Below are 23,462 nucleotides of genomic sequence, written 5' to 3' on the forward strand. Positions count from 1 at the left end.
TAGAGAACACAGAACCATTTATACATATGTGATATATTATAGAACAAGTCAGTAGGGAAAGAATAGACATTTTAATTGATTCTGTAAGGCAATTAGTTCACACACATACACACACCCACAACAAATAAATCAGTGCCAGATTTATCAGAGATTTAAATACAAAAGTTTTAAACATTTAGAATCTGTCTAAATGACCTCAGGTTTAGAAGGAATTTCTTAAGCAAGATGCAAATGGTATAACCCACAAATGAAAAAGTGAAAAAAATCAGATATGTTAAAATATGAAAATTTCTCATTATCAGAGACCAATCACAGACTTGTACAATGTAATCAATATGTGTGAAAACAATGACAATATTTAGAATGTATATCAAGGCAATACAACAAAAATGGTCAAAATACCTGGACAGCTATTTCCTCTCAGGAGACTGAAAAAAATATTACACAATATCAAATATTAGTGAGGATATGGAACAATTCATAAACCTCTATAGACTCATGATGGGTGTGTAAATTGACACAGCCATTTGCAAAACTAGTTGCTATTATTTAGTAAAGTTAAAGACTTGCAGAGTCTATTGCCAAGAAATTTTGTTTTTAAATGTATGCCCTACTGGAATGTTCATACATGTGCATGAGGAGATATGTTCAAGAATATTGTTATCAGCATTCTTTTTAGCAATGAAATAAAAATAATAGTGCCTATATATACATATACACACATACATATATGCCATACACACAAATACACACATGCACACATGAATGTAAATTACCAATAAATGTATATAAATGAGAAACCTAGAATTCAGGATGAGAGAAACTATGCTATTCTGGGCCTAAGTAAAGGGATGCTTTCTGTGTGGTGCCTACAAAGATTTTTTTCTTTTCTTTATACTTTAAGTTCTGGGTTACAATTGCAGAACGTGCAGTTTTGTTACCTAGGTATACATGTGCCATGGCGGTTTGCTGCACCCATCAACCCATCACATACATTAGGTATTTCTCCTAATGCTGTGCCTTCCCAGACCCTGAACCTCCAACAGGCCCCGGTGTGTGATGTTTACTTCCCTGGGTCTATGTGTTCTCATTCTTCAACTCCCACTTATGAATGAGAACATGTGTTGTTTGGTTTTGTGTTCTTGTGTTAATTTGCTGAGAATGATGGTTTCCAACTTTATCCATGTCCCTGCAAAGGACATGAATGCATCCTTTTTTATGACTGCATAGTATTCCATGGTGTATATTTGCCACATTTTCTTTATCCAGTCTATCACTGATAGACATCTGGATTGGTTCCAAGTCTTTGCTGTTGTGAATAGTGCCATAATAAACATACGTGTGCCTGTGTCTTTATAGTAGAATGCTTTATAATGTTTAGCTATATACCCAGTAATGGGATTGCTAAGTCAAGTCTTTTTTTTGAGACGGAGTCTCACTCTGTACCCCAGGCTGGAGTACAGTGGCACGATCTTGGCTCATTTCAAGCTCTGCCTCCCAGGTTCAGGCCATTCTCCTGACTCAGCCTGCCAAGTAGCTGGGATTACAGGCACCTACCACCATGCCAGGCTAAAATTTTTGTATTTTTAGTAGAGATAGGGTTTCACTGTGTTAGCCAGGATGGTCTCAATCTCCTGACCTTGTGATCTGCCCACCTCGTCCTCCCAAAGTGCTGGGACTACAGGTGTGAGCCACCGCACCCAGCCGTCAAATGGTATTTCTAGTTCTAGATGCTTGAGGAATCACCACACTGTCTTCCACAGTGGTTGAACGAATTTACATTCCCACCAACAGTGTAAAAGCATTCCTGTTTCTCCACATCCTCTCCAGCATCTGTCGTTTCCTGACTTTTTAATGATCGCCATTCTAACTGGTGTGAGATGATATCTCATTGTGGTTTTGATTTGCATTTCTCTAATGACCAGTGATAATGAGCTTTTTTCTGTATGTTTGTTGGCTGCATAAATGTCTTATTTTGAAAAGTAGCTGTTCATATCCTTTGTCTACTTTTTTAAGGGTTTTTTTTTTTCTTGTTAATTTGTTTAAGTTCTTTGTAGATTCTGGATATTAACCCTTTGTCATATGAATAGATTGCAAACATTTTCTCCCATTCTCTACATTGTCTGTTCACTCTGATGACAGTTTCTTTTGTTGTTCAGAAGCTCTGTGGTTTAATTAGATTCCATTTGTCAAATTTGGCTTTTGTTTCCATTGCTTTTGGTGTTTTAGACATGAAGTCTTTGCACCATGCCTCTGTCCTGAATTGTATTGCCTAGGTTTTCTTGTAGGATTTTTATGGTTTTAGGTCTTACATTTAAGTCTTTAATATATCTCAAATTAATTTTTGTATAAGGTTTAAGGAAGGGGTCCAGTTTCAGTTTCCTGCATATGGCTCACCAGTTTTCCCTACACCATTTGTTAAATAGGGAATCCTTTCCCTACTGCTTGTTTTTGTCAGTTTTGTCAAAGATAAGATGGTTGTAGATGTGTGGTGTTATTTCTGAGGCCTCTGTTCTGTTCTATTGGTCTATATATCTGTTTTGGTACCAGTACCATGCTGTTTTGGTTACTGTAGCCTTGTAGTATAGTTTGAAGTGAGGTAACGTGATGCCTCCAGCTTTGTTCTTTTTGCTTTGGATTCTCTTGACTATGCAGGCTCTTTTTAAATTTCATATGAAGTTTAAAGTAGTTTTTCCAATTCTTTGAAGAAAGTCAGTGGTAGCTTGATGGGGATAGCATTGAATCTATAAATTACACTGGGCAGTATGGCCATTTTTACAATATCGATTCTTCTTATCCCTGAGCATGAAATGTTTTTCCATTTATTTGTGTCCTCTGTGATTTCCTTAAGCAGTGGTTTGCAGTTCTCCTTGAAGAGGTCCTTCACATCCCTTGTAAGTTCTATTCTTAGGTATGTTATTCTCTTTGTAGCAACTGTGAATGGGAGGTCACTCATTATTTCACTCTCTGTTTGTCTGTCATTGGTGTATAGGAATGCTTGTGATTCTTACACATTGATTTTGTATCCTGAGACTTTGCTGAAGTTGCTTATCAGCTTAAGGAAATTTTGGGCTGAGATGGTGGGGTTTTATAAATATACAATCATGTCATCTGCAAATGGAGACAATTTGACTTCCTGTCTTCCTATTTGAATACCCTTATTTATTTCTCTAGCCTGATTGCCCTGGACAGAACTTCCAATACTGTGTTGAATAGGAGTGGCGAGAGAGGGCATCCTTGTCTTGTGCCGGTTTTCAAAGGGAATGCTTCCAGTTTTTGCCCATTCAGTATGATATTGGCTGTGGGCTTGTCATAAATAGTTGTTAATGATTACTTTTCATTTTAATTGTTTTAAAAAAGTAATTTAAAAAAGTAATTGTTTTAAAAAAGACTCCTAGTAGTCTCTTAAATGCTACTAAAAGGAGGTTTAAAAATCCAAGTTTATTCTATAGTCTTGAATTTCAGGGAAGGTTTTATTTGGACCTTAAGGCCAAGATTATGGTAGTCTATAATTAAGGTATACATGTGTTCTAGATGGCTCGGGCATGCCAAGTTTATTCTCATTGTCGTGGCCGATCTCTTGTATGTTTAGAATTCCCTTTCACTCTCAAAAGTTTCTCGATTTGGATGATGCATTTTATGGGCACCCAACCTATAATCCTCTTAAGTCAACATTTATACTTAAAAGCATTTGGTTGTTGCTGTTTGTTTTCTTCAGAGGGAAACAAGCTTTCAGGTGCTTAATCTGAACATTTGAAAACCGAGTACATTTGAAAATGGTTAAATTTATAACTTATATGTTATGTATTATTTTTGCCACAATAAAAACCTTGAAAGCATTTGATAAAGGTGCATTTGCCTGGGTTGTCTGATACATTTGAAACCATTTGCTCTCATTCTCCATTACACTTCTGCATGCTCACTCTGCTCTAGCCACACAGGCCTCCTTATATTCCTCTAAAAAGCTAGCCATGCCCCGGCAGAGGACTTTGGCAGTGCTGTTTACTCTATCTAGAATGCCGTCCCTTAGGACTTCAGCGTGGCTAAGTATTTTGTTTCCCTAAATCTTTTCTTAGTGAGAGACACCTTCGTCACTTTATTTAAGATCTTCCCCCACCTCCTAACACACACCACTACATGTACATACATTCTTGATCTCTTTCATCTGAATGATTTTTTTTTTCCCATAGTACTTACCACTTTTTCACCTACTACCTTTCCTTAAAACTTGCTAATTATGTTTGTTTGTTTGCTTCCCTCACAAATGCATAAACCCTACAAAAGCAGATTTCCTACAGTATTTGTTTACTGACATATTCAAGTGCCCCAAACCACCTAGAATAATGTTTTTCTTTAGTAATTGATAAATGTTTATTGAATGGAATAATCTAATCAAAATTTTTAGAAAGTCTATCAAGTTGGTCTTTTCAGTGCTTGTTGTAGAACATTGACATTCCATAGTTTGGCATAGATTTAGATTCTGATGGCCTTGTTTTCTTTTAAAAAAATGCTAAAAAATACCGACAATATTTTGAAGAGGAAGGCAGTAAGATTCTGGGATATGTGCTTCGAGTGTTCAGAGTATTCAGAGTACAATAAAACAAATTACCAGAGCTTTTTATGTACTTGTAAAAGGGCACTGCAGTCTGTAGCGTGCAGTCTGGAGCATTATGGGTTGGTTCTTTTTGACAGGGATACCTATGAGTCACCTACTTTTTCAAGAGTATATTCCAACTCGGCAGCCAACAAGTCCAAATATGTGGTTCGATTTTGGTCAATACAAAACAACAAAAGTACAAAAATTCTGTCTTTATTAAGGTAGCTTACTAAGTGGAAAACATCTGAATCAAACTGATTTTTAAATATCATACTGAGTTTTCAATTCAGTATTTGTTTATCTACACATAAGCTAAAAAATAAAATTTTTCATTGGGATAGCTTTATCATGAATAATGTATCTTTTTAGTTCAATATGCAAATTAATTGTCACCATTTTTCCAAACTATGTACTCTGCTGAATACTAAATCTTTGATATAAGCATCTTTCTTTTCATTTCCAGCAAAGTTTTGTGGTGACCCTGGTATACCTGCCCAAGGAAAAAGAGAAGGCAAAAGTTTTATATACCAGTCAGAAGTTTCATTCAGCTGCAATTCTCCTTTCATATTAGTGGGATCAAGCACCAGAATATGTCAAGCAGATGGCACTTGGAGTGGTTCGTCACCTCACTGCATAGGTAATATTAATTAAAGGCTGATTATACACAGTAACTGTGTAATTAATAGGGGTGACATTTAATGGTTTTCTTTATCCTATAAACTATAGTTGGCTAAATATAAAAACAAGTATAAAATACAGAAGCAATTAGAAGGCACTGGAAATGAACATTGGTAGAAAACACAACATTAATTTTAGCACTTTAAACTTCCAGAAGAAACACTTGAAATAATTTTGTCATATATCAGTAAAATGAAAAATAAAAATACTTTCAGGTAATGACATTATTAACTACTGACATTTTACGTAGATCTTTATAGTTAATAAAGAATCTTCGTATGAAATTAGATTTGTTCCAAAAATATCTAAAAGATATAGTGATTTCAAAATGATTGTAACTACATTTCTGTAATCCTAAAATTAATGCCATATCTGGTAAACTAACTAAATAATCTGTCATTCAAATAAACCGACTCATCTATCTACCATTCTTATGCCTGAATATCCAATGGGTGTCAATAAAATCCAAACTATCAAGTCCTGTTTCTGGGAAAAAACTGTTACTTCTTCAGAGAAATATTTCCCTACCCCAAATCATAGTTTAGCAAGGTCTTTGGACAAATGTTACATGCATGTATACTGCTTTCATATCCTTTATCTTTCTTTAATCTTGCATCCACAGAGCTAGTTGAATGTCAAGTGCTTTTATATTAGAAGGGTTCAAAGTTCAAGAATTTCATAATCGATATCAAATGAAGTCTACCTGAATTTCTTGCTTCAAGATTAACAGACTTCTGTCCATGGAAAGATGTTATTACATTTACATTATTTATTATTTCCTAGATAATTTGCACCAAACGCCAGATTATTTAAAATTGTTTTCTATGAGAGAAATATATCTATTGTAAATTTTAAAGGACTAATATATTTTTAATCTTCATTTTAGAGCCCACTCGTACCTCTTGTGAAAACCCAGGTGTGCCTCGGCATGGATCTCAGAACAATACATTCGGATTTCAAGTGGGTGCTTTAGCTATGTCCATTTAGCATCATACTAGGTCAAAATGCATCTTTGGTTCATATGTATATAATCTTGTTGACATAACAAAAAGTCATGTTCTATCTGCATTTATAAACACATAAGAAAGGTAACAGACAACAAAAGAGTAGAAGTAAATTAGAAAAAAAAGTTTTAATAAAATAGCTTAACTGGAACATAAAGATAAATTAAAACAAAAAGAGAAAAATAGCAGTTAGCATAGGAAAAATCCGTCAGCATTAGAGAGTTATATATGAAACAGTAAGAGTGAGGGAGTAAATGAGTAAACTCTACAGGAAGATATGGGGACAGTGAAGAAAAGTAAAGATTGAAGAGTTTAAAGGAGAGACTTCTGAGATAAACAGAAAATATATAAAAATGTGGGTTATTCAATAAAGCATTAATTGTATATATGACATTGGTGTCAGTGTTTAAAATGGTGGGAAATTACTGAAAAATAACCATAACCCTTTACTATACAACACATAGCTGAATTGTTATATTAGAATTCTTTAGCATGCCCAGTCATATGTGGCTGACTTTCTTATTCTCTCTTTTTCCAGTTTCGATTTTAGGTAGAGATTCAGCAACTTTTCAGTTACAAAGGATCCAAGGGGAGCCAAAGTGCATACTGATTCCAAACAGAAATAGCCAATTTACACATTACCCAATTGCCCTGTGTTGCCGGGTTTTGTAAATTGTGCTATTCTGTGTGAAATTCAGTGTGAACCTGAAGACCATCCATTTCTAAAGGAAGGGCTCATCTGAAGGGCCATATTTTGTTGCTAAAAATAGTTTCCATTTAGCTACAGTTCAGGCACAGTATGAACATTGATTTGATAGCATTTCCAATTCTTCTGATTTCCTTCAGTCCTGTTCGGATAATACAAAAGTGTAAAAATGAGTCTGTCTCCATTATATTGGTGTTTTTAGAGAACTTTAGATTAATATCTCCATAAAAGTTTTTATCAGTTGTTCCAAATCCTGAAAAATGGGCAACTAGCTGCACAGCACTAGTCCTCATCATATGTACAAAGAAATTGAAACAGAATGTGATTTGCTTTGTTCGCAGAGCAAGTTGGTGACATATTCTAACAGAATACAAAATTGTGATGTTAGTGTCTGTGTACTAAATCAGGCTGATTTTCTAAAGAATATTAGTTTTTTTTCTTAGTAAATATTATTTGAGATAATAGAGATGAGAATGATTAACATGGAGTTTAAAACAGTCATCCAACAAAATGAAGAGAATCACTAACTCTGCATTCTAAGGATTGTATTATAATCATTGAAAAATGCTGTAACAAAGTTAACCTAACCCTGAATTTATGTTATTTGGGCTAATAAACAGGTATTAAATCATTATTTTCTACATGAATAAATATGAATAGACTAGATTTCAAATATGGTAAAGTCTAATTATATACAATTATGTAACTATTAAAATTAAATATATTTTGTGTCTTACATTAGGGAGATTGGCTTTTTTACATGCATATGGCAGATATGAATGTATATATATACACATACATACTGAATCTGTTAACTTAATCTGTATAGATCTAACACAATAAATAGTTATATAATTCTAATTAGTACTAATTTATTGGTGAATTCCAAATGAATATGGTTTTATATGCAAAAGGCATCTCGAGCCATTGAGAAAAACGATTGCTTACAAGTGACAAAAGAAAGCTGTTTGGAGCCACTTAAAGCCTAAAGGCATTACTGTGCAGGTATGTCCAGGCTCCCAAAGAAAGAATCCAGGTGAGACTCATCAAGCCCAGAATGTAGGCACTGGCTGCAAGTACTCAGTTTTTATACTACTTTCTGTTTATCCACCTCATAGTTTCTCTCTGCAGATTGGCCATATGGCCAAGAGTGAATCATTTCTATTTACATCTCAGCCACATACAGAAAGTGATCATCTCAATCTCAATTACAAATTTCCAAGGAGAATCAGAATGTCCCAACTTTTGTATTCATGTTGGTTGGATTAGATGACCAGTAGTGAGTTATGATGCAAAATCACAGCTGTTAGGAAGCCCATTTTGGGGAAGAGCAAGAGAAAGTTATGAACTACAGGGGCACTTAGATCATTTTCTTAATTTTATCTTTAATGCATTCATTTGTTCACTCTCTTTTTCTATATAGATTTATATAGTAGATTTTGGGACATCAATAATTATTAACATACAAAAATATATCACTCATTGCTAGAAATGATGAAAACTCTATCATTGAAAAAAGTATTCAACATAATTTGTCTTTTTATTAAAATATTGTAAATTGGAATAATTTTGGCTAAAAACAGATTGGTGGTGAAGAGAATAGCTGTCAAAATAATTGATGCAACATCAGGGTTTATTATGAAGTAAATGACAAGCACACATGCACACTGCTGTATCGCTCGTTCAACTGTGCTCTGGGCAATGGAAACTACATTATTTGGATTTAGGGCTTGTTATGTAAAGTTATTATAAATATGAAATGTTTTTAATCTGGTTCTTTAGATATTTAGCCTCAAGATATTTAACCATAAAATATTTAACCCTACCAAGCTACCCGTAGTGATTATATATGATATATATACTAATTTAAGTTTGTAATTGAAATTAGTATCCTAGTATATTGAATGAGGTAAATATATGTTTCATAGTGTTTTGTTACCTTAAATGATAAACACAGTGACATTAATTCTGAAAGTAAAAAAATTATTTTCAATTAAAATCTTCTTGTTTTGAATATAAAGAATAATAATTAAACTTTTCTTAAACCAGGAAGCCCAGAACCAAAGTTGATGCTCAGTCAGCAAAAATTACTTGCATCTTAAGCACATCTGTTATACCTTCATTTTTATGATGTTGCCTTTCTGTGACAATTTTATTTATTTTAATTTACAAATATCTTTTATTAAAAGCTACCTCAATTTTTCTTGAGTAAAATGTTTTGTATAAATACATAATGAAAAACATAAATTTATTTTTTTAAAATGTATATATTGCAGAGGAAGCATATACATTTTTGAGACCTTAATTATATATAAATATTGAAAGTTCCTAAGAACCATGCTGGATACTCCAGTTAAACAAACATGTGATATAAGAAGTCAGATTCAAATAAATGCATTGATAAAAATTCTAGCATGCCAAGTGTCATTTGCCATGAAATCTCATGGAAGGGAAAAATAGAGCTTATTGAGAATGTTCCAAATGTATGCAAAATGTCTATTAATCCTATTATTTGCTATATAAATTTTATAATTTAGGGACTAAGATATAACATTTAAAATAGGAGAATAAGGTGTTAAATAACATAAGTGATATTTACTAATTAGACATGTCTTAAAAGTCTATAATGCATTTATACACAGCATGGTACTTTAAATCAATTTAAAGTGATTTTTATTTAAACATTGGTTGCAATTAAAACTTGATACAGATTTTTTAAAATTCTTGTTATAAAAACTTTCAATATTAATTTTTACAATGTTGTATATGCAAATAACACTTTTTATTAGTAAGTAATGGTGAAAAATTGTACATAAGTTATTTTTCCAAGAATTTTTTTGAATTTGATAATATAAATTTTTAGAATTTTGTTACCTATTTTTCTACAAATAGCAAATTATACTATGCATGTTGGAAGTCGTTCAGTCAGAAGGATATATCAAATTGGAAAAGGATAGAGAACTATGTAAAATACACTATTAAGTGGGTTCATCACTGAAAAAATTATTTATTAATGCACTGATATTTAGAGAAAATTGTGTTGATTTGACTATAACAAATTCTGGATAAGCAATTTAATCAATTATTAAATCTGTATAAATCTTTGTTAGATATTAGGTATAAGTATTTGTGAATTTGACAAAAATCTTAATTAGATGTGTTGGTGATACACAGAAAAATCTTAAAACAGATTTTATTTTAATTGTATAACATTTGGTTAATATTTAAAGCAGTTGTTATAATGACTTCAAAAAGCTTACAGCATTGAGGAAAAATGTCTTACAAGTAAAAACAAAATGTATATAGTCCAACATATTTCTTACACCTGACCAATATAAAGGTTTAATGAAATAAACCAAATATACCCTTCAAAGAACAAACAGACAGAATGATTTAACCTTATCTAAAGTATAGAGGTGATATCATTGCACTTTAAGAACCAATAGATGTTAAATATTCTAAAGTGAAATAATCAAGTAATTTTATATTATTTAGTCCCCATTCCTTCCATTGCTCCAACATTTTCAAGTCACATTTGTAAGCTCAAGGTGCACAAGGATGAGTACACACAGTCTCTGGCCTAGAAAGGCTAACATTTTGATATGTTAGTCAGCTAGAATAAGTGATTTCTTAGGCTAGGCAATAACACCGATAACAATGAAAAGCATTAAGGAAGCACACAAAAGAGATGGTTTTTCTAATTTCTTGCTGCAGAGAAGGCTTTCTACAGATGGTGGCTGAGCTAATTCTTTTAGTGTAAGAACTAGGAGAGGAAAGTTGGGAGAGGCATTCCACGCAGTAGGAACAGCATGAAAATAGGCATACATTTCAGGATACAAAAGTTCAATGTTAATTGAACAGAATTTGAGTAAAGTAAGCTATGAATGATGATGCTAGAGAGATGGTCAGTGGCCAGGTTATGGAGGCCTTTGTAATGTTAGCACAATGTAACTTTATCCTAATGGGTGAATAATAAGGTCAAACTTTCATGTTGCACAGATCACTCTGACTTCAGTGTAGAAAACAAATATAGTGGGTCATGAATTGAGAAATGGAGACAAGTTAGAAGATTATTCTAATTGTCTATGGCTGTAGCTCTCAAAGTGTAGCGCCTAACTGACGGCAGCAGTTTCACCTGGGAACTTGTTGGAAATATAGATTCATGGACCTACCCCAGATCCACTGAGTATGAAACTCTGGTGGGGGGCACTCAGCTATTGGTGTTTTCATAAAGTCCTTTTGGTGACTGTGATGTCTGCTAAAGTGAGAGCCAAAGCCTATGGAAAAGATATTGTGGAGAAACACTGGATGTAAAGTGGGGAAAAAAGGAAGATGATACTTTGAAAAGGATTTAGAAGGTAAAATTTCCAGTTGTGGGGTGAAGTGAATGAAGGGAAAATTTATTAGTGACAAGTGACACTATAAACTGGGATCTAACCTTAAGAAGAATTACTGGATTGATAGAGATGATGGGTTTTGTAGAACTGGTTTGACTGAAAAATAGAACTGCAAACTGTATATTACATAATCTAGTCCACACTGAAAAATGAAAACCTGTACCACCATTTTGCACAACTTCAGAAAGAATGTGAATGGCATGCTCTGGAGCACAAGTCAGGGGACTCTGGTTATACGGAATAAAATGCAAATGGTGCTTCTTGGAGTCAATCAGTGTAACAGCCTAGAGAAAACGGGGCATCCGGGGATAAGAGATCTTCTAGAGGTGAAGGTGAGGGTCCATGGAAGACACAGCATGAGCTAACATGAAGAAAAAAGGTTGTTGCCAGAGAAAGAATTTTGGAATTTAATATTTCTGGCCTAGTATAGTTCTGGGCAATAATAACAATATGAAAAATGGTGGAATTCAGAGTCTGAAGTTTCAAATGGAATCTTAGTATCAAATTATATCATCTTAAGCTTAGCTTCTTACTGTCCTGTCAAGTGGCAGTAGGAATTAAGGGGAAGGCAGAAAACAGGATCTGAGTGATAAGTCCTAAAACTGTGATTGAGCCTTCTCAGACTACAATTGCTGGAGAAGTCCAAAGTGGCAGACCCTAAATATCCCTTATCTCATCCTCCACTGTTAATCATTCAATACATCATGTTGATTTTTTTCTTGTAATTATTTTGAGGAAATGACTTTTTTTCCTAGGCTTACTGCCACAAGTTTGTACAGTTTTTATCCACTCAAATGTAAAATGGCAGTGCCAGCCTCATAATTAGAATTACTACTATTAATTCTTCTAAATACCATAGCCTGCTATTTGAGACCCTTCAGAAACTAATTCTTACTTATCTCTCCAATTGAGTCATCATGCCTGTAATTTATTTAAAACTTGAGTGTCATCCTAGGGTGGAGTGGAGTATATATTCTATTTAATTTAATCCTTGAAACAGATTTCAATACAAATAATATTATCATTGTTATTTATAAATGAGACATTAGGTCTCAAAGAGGAGATAGGAGATATGACTTATTCAAGTAAAGTGAGATCCAGAATTAAAACTACATGTACATTACTGTGGTGATTTGTTTTCTTATTTACTATATACCCCTGCTTCCCACTTACCCAAACCTCTACCTGCCCTGCTCACTTTGTAAACAATAAATGCCAATCAATCTAATATACTATCTTTTCCCCTAAAGCAAATGATATATATTTTAACCAACATACATTTTTCATCATGTTATTATCTTTTCTGCTTTTCTATAAGGCATTTTCAAACTTTAGTGTTTATTACCACCACCCAATGGGCTTGTTAAAACAGATTGCTGGTTTTTCTACCCTAAGAGTTTCTGATTCTATGTGTCTGGGGTAAGGCCTCAGAATTGACATTTTTAACAAATTTCTAGGAGATGTTGATATTACCGGCCTAGAGACTACACTTTGAAAGCCATTATCCTAGATATTCTCCTAATTTCTATACCCTTAAAAGCTAGTGCAAACAGTATATATTCCATTGTATATTTCTGCTGTCACCACCACCTTCAGTAACCACCTTTGTCTCTAATCTCATATTGCATTTTTCACTTCAATATTTGTTTGTTTCTTATGTGGTTAGCCATATTTATTTCCATATCTATTTTTATCAAGCTTCATTTATTTATCTTTAATCGTCTCTCTATCTTGTATTCATGTGTAGCTTGTTGGATTTTTTGGTGTCTTAAATATTTTCTTCAAATTCCGATGGCAAAAAAACTTGGTATCTGTGTATGTACTAAGGACCCAACTATTTGGTGATGATATGTAAACAAAGTCAGGATTTTATTTTTTTAGCTTTGAATTTTTCCCATTTTATTTTAAATCAGATTTCAATTCTTTTTTTCTTCCAACTCCACCATACAGAATTTCACTTGATAGCATTTTCTCACTCAAGCCGTATTTGTTGCCATATTTGAAGTTGTAGTTGAACATTTTTTTTTCTCTCTTTTATCTGCTATAGGTAGGAAGTGTTGTACAGTTCCATTGCAAAAAAGGACACCTTCTCCAGGGCTCTACAACACGCACTTGCCTCCCTGATCTTACATGGAGTGGAATTCAGCCTGAATGCATGCGTAAGTATTATGGATAAGAAATAATGCTATCATGGGTAAGAATTTATATGCATTGTTTTCTCCCAAGTATACAAATACATTTACATCTATAGGTGTATCAAATTGACTTTTAGATTAAAAATCATATTTTATGTATGTAATTTTATTACTGTATCATAAACCCATGGCCATTGGGAAGCACTCTCTAAGTAAGTCAGAAAGCACAAGGCACAATTTTGTTCTTTTTGTAAAGACCTTATGTTTATTTATATATTTAGCCAACTGGTAATTTTAGGTGATGATTAGTTTAGGTTTTAGTTTATAGATCTGCACCTATCAGTCTGAAGTAATCTAAAATACCCAAGATGCCAATCTAACAGCTTCTAATTTTCTTTCTTTTTTTTTTTTTTTTTTGAGGCGGAGTCTCACTCTGGCTCTGTGGCAGGCTGGGGTGGGTGGCCCGATCTCGGCTCACTGCAAGCTCCGCCTCCCGGGTTCACGCCATTCTCCTGCCTCAGCCTCCTGAGTAGCTGGGGCTACAGGCGCCGGCCACCTCGCCTGGCTAGTTTTTTGTATTTTTTAGTAGAGACGGGGTTTCACCGTGTTAGCCAGGATGGTCTCGATCTCCTGACCTCGTGATCCGCCCGTCTCGGCCTCCCAAAGTGCTGGGATTACAGGTTTGAGCCACCGCACCCGGCCACAGTTTCTAATTTTCAAAAATCCCTTGTGAAAATATTATCTGAGAATCTGGGGAAACTAGAAACATATATGAAAGGAAATATTCATGGGCACTTGGCCACAAATTTGAAAACAATTTTCGAATTTCCTTTATATGTTCTCTGATCCTAAGTGGAGAGCACTTCCTATACAGATTAAATAAGAACAAAGCCTAGGGTCACTAAATAACTTTTGCTGACATACAATTAGAAATGAATTCCAGCTGGTCAGCTATTTGGCTTTTCTTTCTCTCCAGTTGTCTTTTTAAAAAATCTACTCCCTTATCTTTTGAATTGTGTTTCTTGGTGAAAAATGGAAAAAAAGTAAGCTGGGGTGGAAACATTTATTAGGATGGTGTCTAGCTTTTAGGATTTGCTGAAGCCTACACAAGCCCAGTGAATTTACTCTATCCCTGTTCAGAACCATCCAAATGATTGTGGGGGCACCTAGGGACCAGCGGCTTACTTTAAAGCAGAACACTCCACAGAGATTCCATGTTATGTGCCTTGTTGGCTTATATTTAAATGTGGAAAATTCCTTAAAAGAGAATTCCTCAGAATGTGTACCTTAAAACAGCTGTGTGGGCTGTAACTAGGAGTTTCATAGTAAACTATGGTTCTTTGATGTCCTCCAGTTGGGATATGATAGTTTAAATAAAGTTAAACAGCGTCTGTTACTGCAAAGCATCTCAAAGTTTCTAACATGTCCACAACATAGGGCTTAAGAAGGCAGTAGAGACAGACTGTAGTTTTCCTAATCAATACTTACTGCAGGAGGATTACATTTCACTAACTGAATTATAGTAAATATAAACCATTTAGGCCAGGCATGGTGTCTCAGGCCTATAATCCCAGCACTTTGGGAGGCCGAGGTGGGCAGATCACTTGAGGTCAGGAGTTCGAGACCGGCTGGGTCAGCATAGTGAACCCCCATCTCTATTAAAAACACAAAAAATTAGCTGAGTGTGGTGGCAGGTGCCTGTAGTCTCAGCTACTCGGGAGTCTGAGGCAGGAGAATCGTTTGAACCCAGGAGGTGGAGGCTGCATTGAACTGAGATTATGACACTGTACTCCAGCCTGGGCAGCAGAGTGAAACTCCATCTCAAAAACAACAAAAACAAAAACAAAAAGTCATTTAACACAATGTTTAGCCCATGGAGTAAAAAAATGTCAGCTATTATTTATACCATTATGGAGTGCCATTAAGAAACAAATGAAAAGTATTGCTTTCTAAAATTTATCCACAGAACACTTTTTTCAGAGATCACTTTTATAGATCTCTTCTTTATGGTACTTTCATAATGAAGTTATGCTGGCTAGCTTAACACAATAGGAATTTATTTAAAAATGCTATCTGTTTTAGGGGACAAGTTTCTTGTAGCATTTATCTCTGACTGAGAAAGTAATGGTCTTTAGAAGACATAAAACCGATGAAATAAGGGGAAGATATGGTATAATCAAGGTAGAGAGTAAGGAGTGGAAAGAAACATGGAGAAAAGGAGATAATTAGGTGAATAAAATGATACTTCTAGCATACGGATCCAAATATGTCCTGAAAATTCCATATGTAAAACAATTATTAAAATGTACTTTTATTAGGAAGTATTAATACCAAAGCAATATAATTAGCTGTGGTTTTATTTAACCATAGAAAATAGATTTTTAATTTAAAATAAATATAATAAATTTAAAATTCATAAAATAATATTTTCTGAACTCATATAGAAAACCTGAGCTTGACAAACATTAAAAGGTATCTTACCTTCACAGATCCTTTGAAATGCTGAAGTTTGTTGTGACTCTCTAGAATGTGTGACTATCTAAAATGGTAAAGCATACATTTGTGAGTTTAGTTATTGACAATGTGTTTTTTTTTTCTCATTTTATTTAACATCTACTAGTATTCCACAAATGGTGGATTAGGAAATGCTAAAGTATGAAATCAATAAGTATATTTGCATTGAAACATTTTTGTGATTTATTAGAATAATTATTCAAAGATATATGTATATAAAGATATTGAAGTATGTCTAAAATGTATTGTGACTCCTGTCTCAAAATTTTCTTAACATATCTATAGAAAATTTACATTGTTGTCTTTTTTAAATATAGCCCACAGCTGTAAACAGCCAGAAACTCCTGCTCATGCAAATGTAGTAGGGATGGACCTTCCATCTCATGGATATACACTGATTTATACCTGTCAGCCTGGCTTCTTCCTAGCAGGTGGAACAGAACATAGAGTGTGTAGATCCGATAACACCTGGACTGGAAAAGTTCCTGTTTGTGAAGGTAAGTTTTCTCTATAGAATATTTTTAACACAAGAGATTGTACCATTGCCTTCCTTGGCTCTAGACAAAAACTCAACTCAAATTAGCATAGGAACAAGGGAAATTTGTTGATTAACTCCAAGTCTAGGAGTAATGTAAGCACTTCTGGATCCAGAGATATATAAATTTTATGAATCTATTCAAAGCTTTTTTCCCATGCAAATGTTACTTCTTGCCTTTATTCTATCTTCAAGTTTTCTCTTCAAGGTAGGTATATTATTTTTCTAGGGCTTTCATAACAAAGTACCATAAGCTGGCTAGCTTAACACGATAGGAATTTATTCTTTTGCAATTCTAAAGTCCAGAAGTCCAAAATTAAGGTGTCATCAGGGCCTTGTGCCCTCTGTGAGCTCTAAGCAGAAACCATTCCTTGCCTCTTCCAATTTTCTTATAGCTTCTGACAATCCTGGGTTTTCATTGACTCCTCACCTTACTCCAATTTCTACCCCATTTCAACATGGCCTTCTTTTCTGTGTATCTTTGTGTGGCCTCTCCTCTTCTTATAAGGATACCAGTTCTTGTATTTAGGGCCCATCCTAAATTCAGGATTATTTTATCCCAAGATCTCTAGTTAATTACATTTGCAAAGGCCTTCGTTCCAAATAAGGTCATAGAGATACCAGGTGAACATAAATTATGTGGGTACACGCTTCATTAGAGTAGGGAAAATTGCTACCATAATGCCTAGGTTACTCTGCCAGAGTAACCCTAGTAGAAAGAGTCCTTCCCAAAGTTTGGTCAGGAAAGCACTATCTGGGATTCTGTTTGCCACAATTTTGAATGAAGCCCATCACCAAATCCATTACTCAGCCTGGATTCTATGGTACTAATATTTGGACCAGATGTGGGTGAAGTGTCCACCCTATTGCTGCTCGGTCAGGACAATTTCCATTTAGAAAAGGGTTATATTGCCAGAAGAAGGAGTAAAGGAAGTTTTTCCAGTGTTTTTGGTAAGGTCATCAACAAAATCCGTTTCCTTATATCCAAAAAATCCTATTTGTAAAGCCTTCTAATTTTTTATCTTTTTTTTTTTTTTTTTTTTTTTTTTAATGATTGAAATCCCTGTAGTAGAAGAAGACCTTATTCTTTGGTTTGTTTGCTTGTCATTATCTGCTTCCACTCTCCTGTCCTCCTATCTACCCCTCTTCAACTAGAATATAATCTCATAAGAGACTTTACTCAAAGTTTTTACAACTGTAATTTTAACACAAATCAGTACCTTACATGTGAAAAGCATTCAATAAATATTTGTTGAATGAGTAAATGTTTTACTTCCCCCTAATTCTGGGTATCCATTCTCTATTTCCTTTATAAACTGATTGTTTTCTACTTGTGATTTTCTAAAGATGCAGTGCTCAGCCATCTCTTGTTTTCATCTTGTATTCACTTTTAGGTGATGTCATTCAAGCCAATGGCTTCAATAGCAGTCCTTATGTAGATTACTTACAAATTAATATTTCTAGCTTATTTATCTTATTTTAGCTTCACTCTTACATATTCAGTTGTTTGCTTGATATCTCTACTGGAATTCTTCAGTGGCATTTCAATACTCAATACATGCAAAACTAAACTCATCAATTTCTTTTTTCCCTATAGTTTCCCTTTGGTATTCCCTACCTCAGTGACATTACCATCCTATAGTTACACATGAGATCTAGTAAATTCCTTTGATATTTTCCTATCCTTCTGAATCACCACAATTTCAATAGCTTTAACATCTCTTCCCCTTTTTGGTTTATTGTCACTACTACCATACTCTAACTCAGCATTATCTCTACTGGGACTACTGCAGTATCTCTTAACTTCTCTAGCCATATCTGTACTTGCTCCTTTCCAAAGTTTTCTTTATTTCGCAACCAGAGCAATGTTTGCCCAAATCACATCCTTTTACAGTCTTTTAAGACATTACATTGTTCTTAGGATACCTTGTTTACAAGGCGTTCATGTCATAGCTCCTATAATATTCCAGTCACTTCTACATCCTACATAATTTATTTAGTTTTGGACTACTTTTGGTTTTGGTTTAAAACCTTGAAGATTTCACCTTTGAGTCTATCCAATTTCTAATGACATATTTAATTATCTCAACAAACTTTGATTTTTAAATGTAAACCCTACCCAAATAGTTTTTGCCTTCTGTCAACAAGAACGACCCTCAACTCTCAGCTTCCATGTTGGAGGCAACTGTCTCCACTTTGGCTTATGCCTTTAAAATAAGAAATAACATCCCAAGATGATAAAGCAACACAAATCTGCCCCTTGTGCCAATAGACTGTAATGGGAATAATTACTGAAATCAACAGTTACATAATGAGTATTGAGTAGGGTACTGAGATGTTGTGATGAATGGGATATTTTAGAGAAAACTATCTACGTGAAATGTCAGATAATAAAATGGACAGTGCATCACATTGTGTGTGTGTGTGTGTGTGCGCACATGTGTATGTAATTAATTACATCAACTTTTGTAAACACCTTTATTTCTTTTCATAGCTGGTTCTAAAATATTGGTGAAAGATCCCAGACCTGCACTGGGAACACCCAGCCCAAAGCTAAGTGGTTAGTAATGTCATTTGTTTTTCTAGAGTTCATTATTTCTAAAAATGGTCTACTGTTTTCTTGGCATAGTAGCTGTGTATTTAAAAAACATATTTAAGTATAAAAACTATGACTATCTTGAATTTGATAATTCACAAGATGTTGAATTTAAAGCAATGTAACACAGTGACATGTTAATATTACAAAAGTATTGTTCATAGTTCTGTCTGCTAAAAATATTGAAATTTTCCTTGAAGAGTATCTGTAAATAACTATAACATAATGACAATACTTTCATTTAAAATATAAAAGTAAAAATAAGGTCTTATTTAAAATTTTTAAATGTATATGTTTTAAAAAGGATTCAAATACACTTGGTATGAGAATAAAGATCAGTAACTTCTAGGACTTGACCAGTTTATTTTCACTTATTTGATTTAAAAAGCCAACTAGAAAACCTAGTACAATCAATACAAACATAAACTTTAAAGCCCTACAATCTTGATGTAATTCCCATCTTATACACTCTCTTACATGTGACCTTGGAAAAAATTATTTTATATATCTGAGTCTCCATATATTTTCTATACAAAATAAATAATAATTAAATAATTATATAATAAACTTCATGCAAATGAAGTGCAAAGTGCTTAGCCCATAGAAAGGGCTCAATATATGAGTTGCTTTGTATTAGTCTGTTTTCACACTCCAGATAGACATACCCAAGATTAGGCAATTTAAAAAGAAAGAGGTTTAAGTGGACTCAGTTCCACGTGACTGGGGAAGCCTCACAATCATGGAGGAAGGCAAGTAGGAGCAAGTCCTGTCTTACGTGGATGGGGGCAGGCAAAGAGATAATGAGGAAGATGCAAAAGCAGAAACCCCTGATAAAACCACCAGATCTTGTGAGACTTATCTACTACCACGAGAACAGTATCCATGATTCAATTATCTCCCACCAGATTCCTCCCACAACATGTGGGAATTATGAGAGTACAATTCAAGTTGAGATTTGGGTCCGACACAGAGCCGGACCATATCATTCTTATTCAGTATTTGTATTTTTTATGTGATACTATTAAAAAGCTGCCAGTAAAATAAGAACTTAATATCTTATCTTAACCTTGGAAACAGATTTCTCTCAGTTGTATTGGGCCAAGAACTACATTAGGATCTAATTTTAATTGGGTTTAGAAGTGCTCCATGTACATACTATAAAACTGGAGGGACCATAAAGTTCTGCGATTTACACTGATACATTCAACACTTATTGAAAACATGCAGAATGCCATTGAGGAAATCAAAGAATACATAAAAGTAAGGCAGAGTTTGTTTGCAATGGAGTCGGAAAACCATAATTGTTCATCAATGCCCCCAATTTTCTAACGGCAAGCTTGATTTGGGACCAGCTGGAAGCTCTGAATAGTAGCTCCAGCACATCAAATCTGTAAAGAACTGCTCACATATTAAATAATAAATAAAATTAAACAAATTTTAAAACAAAGTTAGTCTTCATAGCTCATATCTGACCAGGATGCAATTAAAGTTCAATAAGAAAATATATAATTAAAATAAATTCATGTATGTTTGGAAATTCAGAGCACAATTAGTACTAATAATTTGTGAATTAAAGAAGACATTAACACAGAAAATATATTAGAATTTAATTATTTTGAAAAATTTAAGTATCAAAGCTTGAGGGCTATTAGAAAAGGAAAGTTAAGAGGGAAATTTGTGCCTTAAATCCTTACATTATTGGCCGGGCGCGGTGGCTCATGCCTGTAATCCCAACACTTTGGGAGGCCGAGGCGGGCGGATCACGAGGTCAGGAGATCGAGACCATCCTGGCTATATGGTGAAACCCTGTCTCTACTAAAAATACAAAAAAAAAAAAAAAAAAAAATTAGCCGGGCGCATTGGCGGGCGCCTGTAGTCCCAGCTACTCGGGAGGCTGAGGCAAGAGAATGGTGTGAACCCAGGAGGCGGAGCTTGCAGTGAGCAGAGATCATGCCACTGCCCTCCAGCCTGGGTGACAGAGCGAGACTCCGTCTCAAAAAAAAAAAAAAAAAAAAATCCTTACATTATTGAAGAAAAAAGCCTCATAATTAATTAGTTGTGTCCCTTTAAGAGAACATTAAGACTATAACGGTAACAGGGCAGAAATCATATAATAATAAAAACAAGCAACCACCCAAAACAATAGAAGAATCTCAACAGAACCAAATGCCATTCTTTTTAGAAACAAAGTAGAAAAATTTGTGGTAAAAATAATATAATAAAGAAAATGTGAGCATAACTACGTAGATTAATGAAATTCAAAACATATTAAGGGAAAACTGTCAATAACTATCAACATTTAAAAACATTTACACAAAACAGACAAATTACTAGAACACTACATCTTACTAGAACTAACTAATAAAAGAATATGAATAATTTTGTAACAAATAAAGAACTGGTTAAAATTATTTCCACAAAGAAAATGAGGTCTATGTGGCTCTACTGGTAAGTTTCTCCACATTTTAAAGGAACAGAATGGATCTTTCAAGTTTTATAAAATCTCTTCTAGACAATAAAATTCATTCTCTAGGCTCAACATATCTCTAATAACTCGGATAAAGATATTATAAAGGCGAAAAAATTCCAGTCCATTTGACTCAGGATTATAGATGAGAAAATCTTACATAAAATCTTAGCAAATCAAGTTCAACATTGTAGTAATGATAATCCACGTGAAAAGGAAAACTTCAGCTAAATTAAATTTAAAGGAGTTTAATTGAGCAATGAATAATTTGTGAATCAAGCAGACCCCAGAATCACAGCAGATTCAGAGAGACTCCAGGGTGCCTCGTGGTCAGAACAAATTTTTAGACAAAGAAAAGGAAGTGTACAGAAATCAGAAGGGAGGGACAGAAACAACTGGATTGCTTACAGTTCTGTGTTTGCCTTATTTGAACACATTTTGAACACTCATCAGTGTATGAATAGTGGAAGTACAGCTGCTGGGATTGGCCAAGCCTCAGCTATTGTTTCAGGTGCATATTCCTAAATTAGGTTTTCACTCTTGTGTGCCTATTAAGTTAGGTTGCAGTTCATCTACAAGGACTCAAATATAGAACTATGGAGTCCTTCTCAGGCCATATTTAGTTTACTTTAACACCCACAAGAACCAATTTGGATTCATCATAGCTATGCAGGGATATTTTAGTTTTAAATAATCCTTAAAAGTAATGTATCACATTAAGAGATTAGTGCAAAAAATTATAATTGCAATATTTGCAAAGAAAGTATTTGATAAAATTTGACACTTATTTATAATTTTTAAAAATTCTTAATAAATTCTAAATCTTAGTAAAATTATATGGCAAATAGCATGTTATGTGAGAAAACCTTCAGCAGTATTTCATTTAAAATCATGAATAAGACACAGTGATTACATTACTCCAAAGTAATAAGAATGGAAGCTGGCAATGGTATCAAAGTAAGGAGCTATATTGCTTATAAATTATCATGGAAATAAAAAGTTGTTACTGAAATTTTCAGTAGAAACTCAACTCTTAGGGTATTTTTATGCTGATCCGTCACAGCGGTTTTGCTTTCTTGGTTTAATAGAATTCAGGGAATACACAGCTTGTAACAGAAATCCCTGTGATCTGACTGGTAAGAAGTATGATACATGCATATATCAGATGAAAAATCATCGATAACTTGTTAGACAAATTAAAAAAAGGACTTTTTTCCTAAATCCACTTCATTCACTCATTCATCTAAAGAAGCCTGGGCCCCTTGAATACCTGATTTCTAGGGATGCGCTATGCTGTGAGGTATAGGATTAATGCAGCTTCTCTTAGCTGCTGCCCAGAAGCTGTGTAGACGTTGACATAACTAATTTATATAACTCTAAATTACATAAATAATTTATATAAATACAATAAGTCTTTCTGGCTAGTATCTAAAATAGTGTTTTTTCTTTAGATGAAAATTTTATGAGCTTTAGAATGTTCTTTGATTCTACCACACTATATCTCTCACCCTGGAGAGTCCAATAATACTAGTGACAATTTCTAAAAATACCTGTATACTTCAAAGCTGTCAATATGATAGAGCCCTGTTCTTCTTCAGGAGCATCTGTTATTAGAAGAACTAAACTCAGTATTCTATGAGGGGGAACACAGAAGCACTGTCTAGTGATAATTTTGCAGGACCTTTCTGCAAAGGCGGAGTTTAACTCTTTGCTATTCCTCTTAAAAATCTATTCCCACTGCTAGAAAAAAAAAGCAGACCTCTTGGGACTTGTGTATAGTTTTACTGCCATGGTGCTGTGTAATTATTTTATTTTCCTTCAGAAAGAAATATA

General features: G+C 34.1%; 1 protein-coding gene across 3 annotated transcripts in view; it reads left to right on the forward strand.

Annotated features, from left to right (window-relative positions):
- CSMD3 (CUB and Sushi multiple domains 3) overlaps positions 1-23,462 on the forward strand; it is a 1,277,440-nt gene that overhangs the window by 1,238,573 nt on the left and 15,405 nt on the right. For all 3 annotated transcript variants that reach the window (XM_011982326.1, XM_011982327.1, XM_011982328.1), the window contains 5 exons: positions 5,061-5,234; positions 6,162-6,235; positions 13,430-13,541; positions 16,349-16,528; positions 19,061-19,126. In XM_011982326.1, the coding sequence (XP_011837716.1) occupies positions 5,061-5,234; positions 6,162-6,235; positions 13,430-13,541; positions 16,349-16,528; positions 19,061-19,126 (606 nt within the window). The remainder of the gene's footprint in view (positions 1-5,060; positions 5,235-6,161; positions 6,236-13,429; positions 13,542-16,348; positions 16,529-19,060; positions 19,127-23,462) is intronic.

Source organism: Mandrillus leucophaeus, unplaced genomic scaffold, assembly GCF_000951045.1.
Source record: "Mandrillus leucophaeus isolate KB7577 unplaced genomic scaffold, Mleu.le_1.0 Scaffold239, whole genome shotgun sequence".
NCBI classification, from domain to species: domain Eukaryota; kingdom Metazoa; phylum Chordata; class Mammalia; order Primates; family Cercopithecidae; genus Mandrillus; species Mandrillus leucophaeus.